Source organism: Bubalus kerabau, chromosome 17 (assembly GCF_029407905.1).
Source record: "Bubalus kerabau isolate K-KA32 ecotype Philippines breed swamp buffalo chromosome 17, PCC_UOA_SB_1v2, whole genome shotgun sequence".
NCBI classification, from domain to species: Eukaryota; Metazoa; Chordata; class Mammalia; order Artiodactyla; family Bovidae; genus Bubalus; species Bubalus kerabau.
In genome coordinates this window covers 37630358-37644575 of record NC_073640.1, presented here as the reverse complement: position 1 = coordinate 37644575, position 14218 = coordinate 37630358, and the positions used below count along the sequence as shown (strand labels likewise).

The 14218-nt window shown below is 36.7% G+C and overlaps 1 protein-coding gene across 18 annotated transcripts in view; it reads left to right on the top strand.

Moving 5' to 3' along the window:
* The first annotated feature begins 420 nt into the window (after nt 1–420).
* The window catches only part of TERB1 (telomere repeat binding bouquet formation protein 1), a 32449-nt gene continuing 18651 nt past the window's right edge, over nt 421–14218 (top strand). For 3 of the 18 annotated variants that reach the window (XM_055552456.1, XM_055552450.1, XM_055552452.1), the window contains exons 1-8: nt 425–688; nt 1088–1169; nt 9311–9421; nt 9599–9727; nt 11561–11692; nt 12793–12853; nt 12948–13063; nt 13165–13287. In XM_055552456.1, the coding sequence (XP_055408431.1) occupies nt 680–688; nt 1088–1169; nt 9311–9421; nt 9599–9727; nt 11561–11692; nt 12793–12853; nt 12948–13063; nt 13165–13287 (763 nt within the window). In that variant the 5' untranslated portion in view covers nt 425–679. The other 15 variants (XM_055552443.1, XM_055552444.1, XM_055552445.1 and 12 more) reach the window with 15 other exon arrangements.

Below are 14218 nucleotides of genomic sequence, written 5' to 3'. Positions count from 1 at the left end.
TGGGTTACATTAGAAACAGCTTAAAATATTTTTTTCTTAGGCTTAAATAATGAATTTAAGGCATGTGCAGATTTTAGCTGTGGAGATCTTAGTACCCATCACTATTTGCTAAAACGTAAAGAAAACACATATTTCAAATGTATAGTTTTATCAGAAAACAAAAGCAGGCTACAAAGGGGAGGGAGAGGGAAGACTGGAAGACAGGAATGAAGGCAGGGCTTGGGGCTCGTAGAGCCTAGTCTTAGTCTCCACGTCTGCATACACCTGCTGGGCCTCAGCGACTCTATAGCCAGTTTTAAGTTCTTGAGGCGGACGCCCCTCTAAGGAAAGAAAGCTCTTTACATGGAGAGCGGTGAGCTTAGAGGAGTCCTCGTTTCACGTTGTGACTTTCCACCACTTAACAGGCGCACAGTTACTAAACCCCGGCCCTTTGGAGTGCTGGTGAGCGGCTGCGCGCGTTTGACTCCGATTGGGGGCAGGACGGCCGGAAGTCCCGCCCCTCGGAAGTGCTCCCGCCCTCTCGGCGGGAAACGGTCCGGCGTCAAACTAGGCACGCGTGGAGGGAGAAAGGGCGAAACCCAACGCGCTGCGTCTTAAGGGTAAAGGCCACAGCCTCCACTCTGCGCCTTCGGGCCCTGCCTCATCCCCTCCTGGGAAGCCGCCGGTCGCCTCCTGTGGAATGTCTGGGGTGCGGCACACCTCGCCCTAACCTTAACAGACCCACAAGAGGGAATGGAATGAGTTGGCGGGAAGGGGCCTTTCTAAGGAGGCGGCCTTCCCCGGCTGCGGCCCCCACAGGGAAAAAGAAGTGTCACGTACCACTTAGGAGGCTTGACCCTGGCAGTTTTCGGTCTGATAGTACTTCAGAATCCCCGGGCGTCTCCCCAGGTTATTCTGATACACGAAGGAGGTGTGCGCTGCTGCAGAGGTCGTTTCTCGGGTCGGGTGTGGGTCCCTATGTCCTGCATCACCTGAGGGGGAAGGCAGGTTAAAGGGACTGATTTTCGGACCCACCCACTGTCCTGCGGGTGAATCGCAAGTGATGGGGCCGGCCTCAGGTCGCTAACCATCGCCCCGCTCACTGCAGGAGTTGGAGAACCCTGGACTAAGAGGGAAAGGCCCGAGGGACCACCTATGCTCTTCAAAAGGAGTTTCCTCCAGCTATTTAGGTGAGCCATGCCAGGGGGGGTTGCTGCTGCTGCTGCTAAGTCGCTTCAGTCGTGTCCGACTCTGTGCGACCCCATAGACCGCAGCCCACCAGGCTCCCCCGTCCCTGGGATTCTCCAGGCAAGAACACTGGAGTGGGTTGCCATTTCCTTCTCCAATGCATGAAAGTGAAAAGTGAAAGGGAAGTCTCTCAGTCGTGTCCGACTCCTACCGACCCCATGGACTGCAGCCTACCAGGCTCCTCGGTCCATGGGATTTGCCAGGCAAGAGTACTGGAGTGGGGTGCCATTGCCTTCTCCGCCAGGGGGCGTTGAGTGAGTGAAGTCACTCAGTCGTGTCCGACTCCTACGACCCCATGGACTGCAGTCTACCAGGCTCCTCCATCCATGGAATTTTCCAGGCAAGAGTACTGGAGTGGGTTGCGGAGTGGGTTGCCATTTCTTTCTCCAGGGGATCTTCCTGACCCAGGCATTGAACCCAGGTCCCCTGCATTGCAAGCAGACGCTTTACCGTCTGAGCCACCAGGGAAGTTCCTGTCTTCTCCGCCAGGGCGGGTTAAGGAGCGCCAATTGACGAAACAGGGTGGAGTTTGCCCTCCATCTTGGGAAAGACGTCTATCAGTTACCTCTGGAAACTGGGATAAGGTGATGCGGGTGGATGCAGACCGGCGGCTCCAGGCTCCTGAGGCTGGGAGTGCTGATGTAGTGAAATGGCTCCTGGTACTGGCAGCCTGTTTCTGGACCCAATCGAGTGTTATTTCTGAACCTAAACTATTGTAAGAGAAAGTTTAACATTTCTTGCATACTGGCCGTTTCTCCCCTGCCTTGCCTGCTTTAGAGGAATGTTTCCACGCGAATGAGTCCAAGCTGGGGATCCACTGTCAGCTACTTAGTGGTGGCATTTATTGTGGGATTTTCACCCCTGCCAGCCTTATCCACAGAATGATGTCATTTATCTTTCTAATATTTTGGGGGTGCTATTTAGATTTCAAAAAGCTTTTCATGTTAACATATTCTAGACCACATAAATAAGTAATCTTCAGCTCCTTTACTTACTTAAGTTTTAATTTGAGCTTGGTGAATTTATTGAGTGAAATCTGTAACTAGGGTAGTTTCTTTCTGGTACCTGGGGGGTGAGGGGGGTGATCGGGGGAGGAATCCCTTTTTTCCTCTTGTGAGAATGCAGTAAATGATTTTGAAATCTTGTTCGTGACAGTTTGCATCTATTCACTAAGTTCTGAAAATACTTAACAATATGCTTTATTGGAGCAGGTGCTTTTGTTCTTGGGAATATACTGTATTTTATACTTTAAAATTAATTTTATAATTATTAATCACTTGAAAGTTATAACTTGTCCTTTGCCGTGGATGTTTTTAAATATGTAGCAAGTAAATATAATGACTTGTTTTTAATGTTACTAGATATTTGGCAAACTTTACCTTATTTTACTGTGTAACTATTTATTAAAAAATGGTATTAAAAAGACAGGGGACTAGACTAAGGTAGTTTGTGTTGTCAGTTTCAATTTAAAAGTTATATCCCTCTTTAATAATGAAAATCTTATTAAAAAGCAGATTGACTAAAATGAAGGAACTAGTCCTTAAACTCTCTCACAAAGCAAAAACCTCCATGTATGATACAATGGACTATTTTTTTAGCAGAAGTATTTTTAATTGGAAGATAATTACTTTAGAATGCTGTGTTGGTTTCTGTCATACAATAGCATGAATCTGTCATACAATAGCCATAAATGTACATATGTCCTCCCTTTTGAACCTCCCTCTCACCCCTACTCCATCCCACCCTTCTAGGTTGTCACAGAGCACCTGGTTGAGGTCCCCGTGCTTTACAGCATCTTTCCACTAGCTTTCTGTTTTACACATGGTCATGTATATGTTTCAGTGTTACTCTCTCAATTCATCCCACCTTGTCCTTCCCCACTGAATAGACTAATTTTTCAACAGATTGTTTTTTAATCTAGTCTTTTTCCAAATCTTAACCCATTTGCTCATAGGCAACTCAACCTTTAAAAAAGAATGAAAATTTTCCTGTATACTTTTATGTATATATAGTATGTCTGTTTATAACATGTCTCCAAATTATATGTAGGAAACAGTAACCGGGGATAAGAGTGTAGCCCTTACCTCAGTTTTCTTGATTCTCATTTCAGCTCTGTCACTTACTAGCTGTTTGAACTTGGACAAATTGTTACTTTTTCCTCGTCTATCCTTATAGCTCCCTTGCATGGTTGCTGTAAAGACTAAAAATAATAATATTTATAAGGTTTATAGAGGTTTAAAGGGCCTGACCTACCATTGGACTTGCTGAACATTAGAAGCTTCTATTACAAAACCTGTGAAAAATGAAAAACAGTGAAATAAAACACTACCAGCTAAAGACAACAAGTGTTAATATGTTGCTGTTTTTCATCTAATTTTATGTTTGCCTCTAGATAATTGGGGTCATACTGTAGATAAAATTTTGAGTCTTGCTCTTTTTTATTATATTGTAACATAAGCATTTTTCCATGTTATCAAACATTTCAAGTAAATGTCAATATTCTTGTAACAATATCATATCCTGTGGATATACTATGATGTACCTACCCATTCCTTTTTTAATGGAATATTTAGGTTAAAAAACTGGCAAAACTAGTAAACGTGTGTGTGACTAAAGTTGGACTTTAGTCACGTCCGACTCTGTGTGACCTTGTGGACTGTAGCCTGCCAGGCTCCCCTGTCCATGGGATTCTCCAGGCAAAAATACTGGAGTGGATTGCCAATGGCCTCTTCCAGGCGGTCTTCCTGACCCAGGGATTGAACCCATGTCTCTTACATCTCCTGCATTGGCAGGCATAGGGTCCATGGGATTGCAAAGAGCTGGACACGACTGAGCAACTGAACTGAACTGAACTGAACTGATTGGCAGGCAGGTTCTTTACTGCTAGCACCACCTGGGAAGCCCCCAATAAATATGTGTATATTACTTTATAAAAGATTTACATATTTATCATTAAATTTTTTGTTGGGAATTTTAATTTTGAGAGTAAGAATGAGCAATAGAATAATTGTCTCCCTTTAGCTACATAGTATTGGGTTAAATAAGAATTTTTGAATTCTTTGAGTCCTGATTTATTGTTCTAAGAAGTTGACTGGACCCTGATATATTTTTCTAAAAAAATCAGTTTAGCATTTTAAAGGAAAGAATGTGAGAGGCCATATTAGGGTTGCCAGTTATTTTTAAAATTCTTCTAATGAATGATTTATAAACAAAGATTTAAGCTTGAAAGTAAGCAGAAGTTGTTAGAAAAAAACTTTAGTATTAAGCTAAGCTTGTGAAGAGAAATGCACATCTAAAGAGTGTGTGTGTGTTTGTGTTCTAAACCTCTGATTCATGGATGGGTGCCCAATCTGAAATGATGGGATGAATATTTACAGAAAAGGAAATAAGGAAGGAGGAGCAGAGCAGTTAGATTCAATCAATAATTCATGTGTTTGTTTAATAAAACCTATTGAACCTTAAGTGCCTGTAGAACTTAAGAATGTGAGGTGCATTCGTGTATGTTCTCAATTTTAATTCTTGTAACAACTCTATAAAGTTGGAAATTTCTATTTTATAGATGAGGAAACTGAGCCACAGAGAACTTAAGTATACCTAATATCCAGTAAGTTTCAGGGGCTTCCCTGGTGGCTCAGTGGTAAAGAATCTACCCTGCCAGTTCAAGAGATGTGAGTTTGATCCCTGGGTCAGGAAGATCTACTGGAGAAGGAAATGGCAACCCAATCCAGTATTCTTGCCTGGAGAATCCCATGGACAGTGTAGCCTGGCGGGCTACAGTCCATGGGGTTGCAGAATCTGACACGACTGAGCACACGTGTTCTTTTCCTACTCCTTTGCATACTGCACTTCTGGAAATCTCAAAATAGATTTAAATTGAGAGAATACCTTTATCTTATAGATGAAATATAAGGAAAAAGAATGCAGACAAGCATGGAAAGTGAGGACACAAAGAAAATACAAGGTGAGAAATTTATGGATCATATATCTGGGATTTGTTTTTTAGTCTATTTGTGGAATATACTGCAGATTATCTGACAGGCTCCAGGAATTGAAAGAATTATTCAGTAATTTACATAAATATTTATTAAACATCTAGTCTGTACCAGTCACACTGACTTCAGGAAACTGACATTCTAATGGGAGATGGCATGCTGATAATTAGAACACCATATGATAGTTGATTTAATGGAGGTATATGTAATAACAGTGGAAACTTGAGAGGACCACCAGCAAATTTCAGAGCTGTCTTCAGAAAAATGGAAATTTAATTCATGGAAATGGAGGAGGTTAACCAGAGAGGAAATACTAAAATATAATAGGATGGGAAATAGTACTCCCTGATGGACCCCATCACATCAGGGTTTGGCTGAGGAAGAGGACCACCCCCAAAAAAGACTAAGAAAAACATTGCAGAAAGGTAAAGGGACAGGAATGTGGTATTTTGGAAATTAGCCTTATGAGAATGCTTTGAGAAAGGCATTCTCATTACCCTCATACCCAAGAGGCTCAGTCTTAAATGTCACAGATGATGACTGAAGAATCCACTGGACTTAATTTGTTTTATCAATAGTAAACTTAATAGATTTCAGCCAGATTGCAGTATATTGAGGTCTGGGTGGGAAATAATCTGGAGACAGTATGAATAGCTTGGTGGTGGTTGTTTAGTTGCAAAGTCATGTCCAACTCTTTGCAACCCCATGAACTGTAGCCTGCCAGGCTCCTCTGTCTGTGGGATTTCCCAGGCAAGAATATTGGAGTGGGTTGCCATTTGCTTCTCTAGAGGATCTTCCTGATCCAGGGATCAAACTCACGTCTCCTGCATCACAGGCAGATTCTTTACCATTGAGGCACCAGGGATTCCCATGAATAGCTTGCTCTTCTTCAGAGCTTATCTGAAGATACATGGCAGTAACTAGAGGGCGGTTGTAATGTTAAGGATCGTATAAGAGGTACAGAGATAAGAGAATTTGTGAAGGGACTTTCCTGGTGGTCTAGTGGTTAAGACTTCACACTTCCACTGTAGGGGGCTGGGTTCTGTCCCTGGTCAGGGAACTAGATTCTACATGCTGCAACTAAGACTTTGCATGCCACAACTAACAAGATCCTGCATGCTGCACCTGAAAAGACCCCTCATACTCCAACTAAAAGATTCCACATTCCAGAAGAAGATAGGAGATCCTTCATGCCACAACTAAGATGTGGCCCAGCCAAATATATATATATATATTTTTTTTTTTTAAGTTTTATAGTTTCAGATTTTACATTTAGAACTACAGTTCTAATTAGTTTTTGTATACAGTGTGAATAATGGATTCAAGTTTTGTTTTATTGTTTTTTTGAATATGAATATCCAGTTGTTCCAACACCATTTGTTGAAAAGGCTATGCTTTCTTCTCTACATTGCCTTTGTAAAAAAAAAAAAAAAGCCACTCCTATATATGGGTTTATTTTTGAACTGTATTCTGTTTCATTTATCTGTTTATCTGTTGATGCCACACTATACTCTTGATTACTGTAGGTTTGTATTAAGTCTTGAAATTAAAGAGAGTTGAGTCTTCCATCTTTACTCTTCTCTTTCAGAATTGTTTGGCTATTTTAGGTCCTTTGCATTTCCATGTGAATTTTTAAATCAGCTTGTCAACTTGTACCAAAATAGCCTGTTGGGATTGCATTGAATCTCTAGATCAATTTGGGGGAGAACTGACATCTTAACAGTATTTAATCTTCTGACCCATGAACAGGGTGTATCACTTCCTTTATTTCAGTCTTCTTTAATACCTCACAGTATTTTTTAGTTTTTAGTGTGTATGTAATTCACATCTTTTGCCAGTAAAACTTCTTTTTCTCTTTTTTGGCCACAGCTTGTGCAGGATCCTAGTTCCATAACCAGGGATCAATCCTGTACCGCCTGCAATGCAAGCAGAGTCTTAACCCCCGTACCACCAGGGAACTTCCAGTGTTTCATATTTCTTATGCCATTTTAATTGGCATTGGTTTTGAATTTCAGTTTCCAATTATTTATTGCTGGTATATAGAAATGTTGCTGATTTTTGCATGTTAGTGGATATTCTGAAACCTTACTATACTCATTAGTTTGGTAGCTATTTTGTAGATTCCATCAGATTATCTACATAGAAGGCCATGTCGTATGTGAATACTGATAGTTTTATTACTTCCTTCCCAATTTGGATGCCTTTTCTTTTTTCTTACCTGATGGCACTGGCTAGACTCTCTAGTGCAATGATAAATGGAATGTTAAATAGAATGACATTGGCTAGCTTCTCCAGTACAATGGTAAACATCTCTGTCTGTTCCTTAGGGAGAAAGAATGAATTCTTTCTCTGCTAAGTATGATATTTACTGTAGGGTTTTTGGTAGATATACTTCATCAGGTTAAGGAGGTTCCTTCTATTTCAAGTTTGCTGAATTTTTTTTAGATCAGAAATGAAATTTTATTTTATCAAATGCTTTTTTTGCATATACTGAATGACGTATTCTGTTTTAGTTTGCTGTATTACATTGATTTTTAAAATCATAAACTAATCCTGCATTCCTAGGATAAACTCACTTGGTCATGATGCATTATTATTTTAATTTATTTTTGAATTCAACTTGTTAAAATTGTTTAGACGTTTTTTGCATGTATGTTTGTGAGGGATATTGGTCTGTAGTTTTCTTTTTTCCTTTCTAATGACTTAGTTTTAATATTAGAATGAGGAAATAATACTTTCCTAAAATAAGTTATAAAGTATTATTTCTTTTGAAACTTTTTGGAAAACTTTGTGTAGAATTGACATTATTTCTTCCTTAAATGTTGGGAAGAATTTACGGATGAAGCCATCTGAACCTGGGGTTTTCTTTATAGAAAGGTTTTAAACTATGATTTCAATCTGTTTCATATATATATATATAATATTTATTTCTTCTTGGGCGACTTTTGGCAATTTGTTTCTTTGCAGCAACTTGTCCATTCACCTAAGTCATTGAATCTGTAGGTATGAAGTTGTACATGACCATTATTATCTTTTGAATATCTTTAGAAGCTATGTTGATACATCTGTCTCAGTCTGATATTGGTAATTTTTATCTTTGCTCTTTTTTTTCCTGATCAGTTTGTCTAAGGGTTTGTTGGTTTTACTGATGTCCTCAAAGACCCGGCTCTGCAGTTCGGCTTGGATCTTTATGATTTCCTTCCTTCTGCTTATTCCTTACCCTTTCACTAGTTTCTTTAAGGTGGAAGCTGAGATCATTAATATGTGACTTTCTTCTTTTATAATGTAGACATTTAGCATTACACATTTCTCCTAAACACTGATTTAGTAGCATCCCACAAATTCTTTTTTTTTTTTGGAGGTGTGTATGCTTCATGGCTTGTAGGATCTTAGTTCTCCAACCAGGGATCAAACCCAGGCCCCAGCACTGAAAGTGCTAAGTCTTAACTACTGGACCACCAGGCAATTAGTACATCCCACCAATTCTAATATACTGTATTTCACTTTCATTCAGTTCATTCTAAATAAATATTTAAACCAAAGTAGCTTTAATTACCAGAGAAGGCCATGGCACCCCACTCCAGTACTCTTGCCTGGAAAATCCCATGGATGGAGGAGCCTGGTAGGCTGCAGTCCATGGGGTCGCTAAGAGTCAGACATGACTGAGCGACTTCACTTTCACCTTTCACTTTCATGCATTGAAGAAGGAAATGGCAACCCACTCTGGTGTTCTTGCCTGGAGAATCCCAGGGACAGGGGAGCCTGGTGGGCTGCCGTCTATGGGGTCGCACAGAGTCGGACACGACTGAAGCAACTTAGCAGCAGCAGCAGCAGCTTTAATTAAAGAGAATAATAATTGTATTTTCTTTTCCTGTATTTTGTGTGAGGGGAAAATCAAATAATTATAAGAAGCTCATTTCAAGTTGTTTTATTTAAGGAGCATCTTTCTTTTACATATTTTTAGTCCTTGTTAGATTTTTTAAAAGTAATACATGTTATTTAAAAAACAAAAATATGTATTTTGAGGGTGAAACTTAAATGATTAGTTTTTGAAAGGAAATGTTTAAAATAATGAAATTTTTGTTCTTTAGAAGTGAAGACTGACCTGAACTTATTATTGGAGTGTCTGAAGTATCAAATGGACAATGCTTTTTCACAAAAGGAAGCTTTGGTTACTATTCATTCAATTTGCCAACAAAACAGTAAGACGTGATAGTGAAATTTTGTTTGTGATTCTTTGTAGTATTGTGATATACGAAATATGCATTGTTCTTTCTCTTCTATTCAGTTATTTTATATGTTACTGTGTTCATGTGATTTATTGTCCTTAAAAGAATAATTATAATAAATCTTCTTTGTTTTGTCTGCACATTTTACAGGTAATGCAGGTCTTTATTTTCGGGAAATTGGTGGTTTGATGTTTGTGAAAAATCTTGCAAAGTCAAGTGAACATAGTATGGTAAAAGAAGCAGCCTTATATACATTAGGAGCTGTTGCAGAGCAAAATGGTAAAATATGAAAACTTTATTTCACTTTCCTAAGCAGGAAGTTTTAAAGTTTTACTTTAGCAAACTATTGAAGTATAATTTTAGAATTAAATTTTTTACATGTCTGGATAGTTTTATCCAAATGTTTTATTTAAATTAATGCATGCCAAAGATTTTATTTAACTTTTTAACTAATGAGGGAAGCAGTAAAATGTTAAAACTGCTTCAAAAGTAATGGCAAAAAACAGTGCTGTAGACTTTTGGGAAAGCTGAATTTTATGAACAGGTACATAACTAGTCAGTGTCTGCAGGTCAAAGATCAATTGCATTCTACTGGTCAATATGTTTTGCATTTCTGTGAACAAGAATAACTTGTGTCACTATCAGTTTTCTAGAGTTATGAAATAGCCCAAAGACAGTAAAAGGCACAAATAATCTAGAAAGAAGGCTAGACAGGACGTTCAGTACTTGTTATCATCCATTTCGAAATCTTTCATAATTTTTTTCTTGCCAATAGTTGGAAACATTTTTTTACTTTTGTCTTTTACTATGCTTATCCCCCCCTTTTTTTTTGGCCATACAAAAGTTTTTTTATTTTTATAAAAATAAGTTCATCTTTCTTTTCCTTTCTTGTCTGAATTTTGAATCAGAGGAAGTTTTCCCATATTCCCAGATTATAGAGGAATCCACCCACATTTTCTTTTGGTAACTTGTGTGACTTTATTTTTTACTTTTGCATATTTTATTTGTTTTGAATTTTCCTGGGGTATGAGATGATGAATGGTTCCAGTTTTATGTGGCAATCCAGCTATCCCAACTCTTCTTATTATAAAGTAGATCTTTTTCACATTGATTTGAGATGCAGCCACTATCACTTAGTGAGTCTGTTTCTAGTTTTTCTATTCTGTTCACTGTCTGTATATTTGGGTACTTGAATCAGAATATTAAGATAACCCACAACCATCTTGTATGTGGATAAAGATGTTTTGGGTGCTTGGCCGCTCAGTTGTGTCCGACTCTTTGCGACCCCACGGACTGTTTCCTGCCAACTCCTCTGTCCATGGGATTCTCCAGGCAAGAACACTGGAATGGGTTGCCATTTCCTTCTCCATGTTTTGGGTGTGGCTGACAAAAATGTTTTTTTTGTAGTGTACCTGAAATGAAGTTAAATCTAAACCATCAATTTGTCAAATAACTTTATATTCTTATATTTTCATCCATTAACTTCATCACTTGTTTTGAGAATAAGTTATGCTCTAGGCACTAGGGATAAATAAGACATTGTCTTTGCCTTTGAGAGTGTCTAAAAACTGTTCTAGACACTGGATATATGTGTTCAAATTATTTTTTACAATTCTGCTTATTGCATGATTATCACCAAAGAACCCCTCCTTATCAGGTAGGTATCATTTTTGCTTTTTGGAAAGATATTTTTATATCTAGAAGAGTCTTTAAAAATAGCACAACTATCATTTACCCCTCTTTTCTAAAGCTGGTTTCTGAATTTTCTTAAATTTTTGGGGGCTACATTTTGTTACTTATCCTCAAATTTTTGGGTCATGTTTTATATTTTTGTTAGGCTTAATTTTGAAATGTAGTCACTGAAAATTCTATGAGATTGCAATACGTGCTTTAGAGCTAGGTCAAGTACTTCTGATTAAGATACTGCTTCTTTGGTCTGTTAATTGAGTAAGCACTTAAATTTGTCAGAATTTGTTATATGACTGATGAATGTCAGTGAAATGAGACTTGGTTGAGAACCATCCATAATGGCAATTTTATATTTTGTTCAGCATATTTTAAAACTTGTTTGTGCTAATACATAGAAATTAAAATTAAATTTTCATGTTTCAGTTTACTGTCAGCAGACTTTGTGTACTTCAGAATTGTTTGAAGACTTAACTTGGTTCTTATCTAACAGTGATTCAAACACAAATTTGAAAAGAATGTCTGTTTATGTTATTTTGGTTCTGGTTTCAAATAACAGTAAGTACATTCTCTTATGTTATAGAAATATTTTTAAAAATAATAAATTGGAACAGACAGTATTAATCTTTTTATTCTAGTCAGTGCCTTTTAAAACCTTACTAACTTTTTAGAACTACTGGCTCTAAAGACAATATAGCATGATTTTAATTATTTAATATTTATTAATTTAAAAAATAGTAAAGTGATTTGTATTATTTAACTAGCATTGAAAAGGAATGGGATTAAAAGCAGAAGAGAAGCATTTAATGAATTGTTGTTGTTTTGACACTAAGTCATGTCCAACTGTTTTGTGACCCCATGGACTATAGCCTACCAGGCTCCTCTGTCCAGGGGATTTCCCAGGTAAGGATACTGGAGTGGATTGCCATTTCCTTCTCCAGGAGATCTTCCTGACCCAGGGATCGAACCCATGTCTCCTGCGTTGGCAGGCAGATTCTTTACTGTTGAGCCACCAGGGAAGCCCCATTTAATAATGAATTAATTTGGTTGATTTTCCATTGAATTGGCCATTCAGTTATCATCATATTTAAGGTCATTATATCAGTCAGCAATGACCTTAAATTTCATGTAGCTCTTGGCTAAAGTTTTACTTTGCTTTTGTTGTTTTAGTTTTATTTTGGAATAATCTTAGCTTCACAAAAAGTTGCAAAGATAGTATATAGAGTGTTCCTGTATACCTCTTGCTCAGGCTAAAGGCTATTTTTTTGTTGCTTTATTTAGATCTTCAAATTGTTAGAAATTTTATATGCATTTAAATGTGTCTAGATTTTATTTTTTCAGTTTTTAATATTTTAAATTATTTTTTTTCTATTTTGGAGCATATTTTGGTACTATAATACAGAACTATGCAATATAAGTGTTTTGTGATTTTTAGAGGAAATTTGAATACTGTCATTCTCTAAGCATAAGTAATACATTTTCCATAATAATCTTGATTATATATTTTTTACCTACTGTAATTCTGTATTGTACTTTATAATACTTTAAAATGACTGAAAGTTATTTATTAAAAGTACTGCTTAAATGTTGTTTTCCATTTGTGCAAAATTATTTTCTAAACAGAAATCTTTCATTTAATACATGGCAATTTTTTTAAGGGACTGGACAGACACTTGTGAGAGAAACAGGTTGTATTTCAGTTCTATTACAGTTGTTCAAGTAAGTAAATATATGTTTCTTCTTATTAATTATTCATAGCTTAATACCTTAACACATATGTATTAATTACTTTCTTTACTCTTTAACCTAATAGGACTGTTCTTTCAAAATATGAGTTGAATTTGTCAGATGAAAGTGCTTTTCAGAGTTATCAGTTATGGTCTTCAGTGTGTAGTACTCTGTGTGTCTGTGTCAACAATCCTCAAAATGGTAATTATCTCAAATATTTAAATACAAAAAAAGACTAAAAACAAATAAAAAGCTGATATTTTCCAAGTATACTAAAATATGATTGTCTTTATCCCTTTCAGATGAAAATCAAATGCTTTGCTGCTCACTTTTTACACATGCTAATGACTGGCTGATAAATTGCATGAAAGCTGAGATAATTCGCCCTATTTGCTCATTTATTGGACTCACTCTTGCAAATAACAGTAAGTATTCATTATTCTCCAGGCTTTATTTGAAGAACTATATTTCAAAGCATAACCTATTGAATTAATTAATGAATTCCAAGTAAATTGGGTCATTTTGGATGCATTTTACTATTGTATAAGTTAAAATCTTATACATAGAAAAACATAGCAAAACTATAAAAACCCACATAGAGTGTTCTCTGAAAAAATTAGAAATTAATAAAAATAAAACATCTAGAAAAGTTCCTAATATCTAGAAATTAAGCGACAAAATACTAAAAACCCACATCAAAACAAAAACACAAACCTATGAGTCAAAAAAAATTACAAAGGAAATTAGAAATGTTTTTAACTTAATGATGATGAAAACACAATATTTTTGATGGAAAGACTTGCATAGGAAAGAAAAAAGATCCCAAATCAATTATATTAGTTTCCACCTAAGAAACTAAATAATAAAACAAGTTAAAGTCAATGTAAGCATAACAAAGAATAATAAAGAGAAGATTAGCAGTCAATGAAATATAAAAAAACAGAATAGAGAAATAAATTAAACCAAAAACTAGATCTTTGAAAAGATCAGTAAAATGGATCCTTTACCCAGACTAATCACAAAATAGAGAGAAGGCCCAAATTATGAGGAATATAGCTTTATGCCACTAAATTAGATAACTTAAATGAACTGGACAAATTCTTTGAAAGACAAGCTACAAAAGCTCACTCAAGAAGAAATATATAACCTGAGTATTCAGTATCTAACACAGAAATTGAATTTGTAGTTTAAAACCTTAACGCAAGAAATTCTAGGTCATAAAGACTTCACTGGTAAATTCTACCAAACATTTAAGGAAAAAGAGTTCTACATAAATTATTTCAAGAAGTAGAAGTAGAAAAAATACTTCCCAACAAACTTTTAAGGCCAGCGTCATTTCCATGCTAAAGCTTGAAA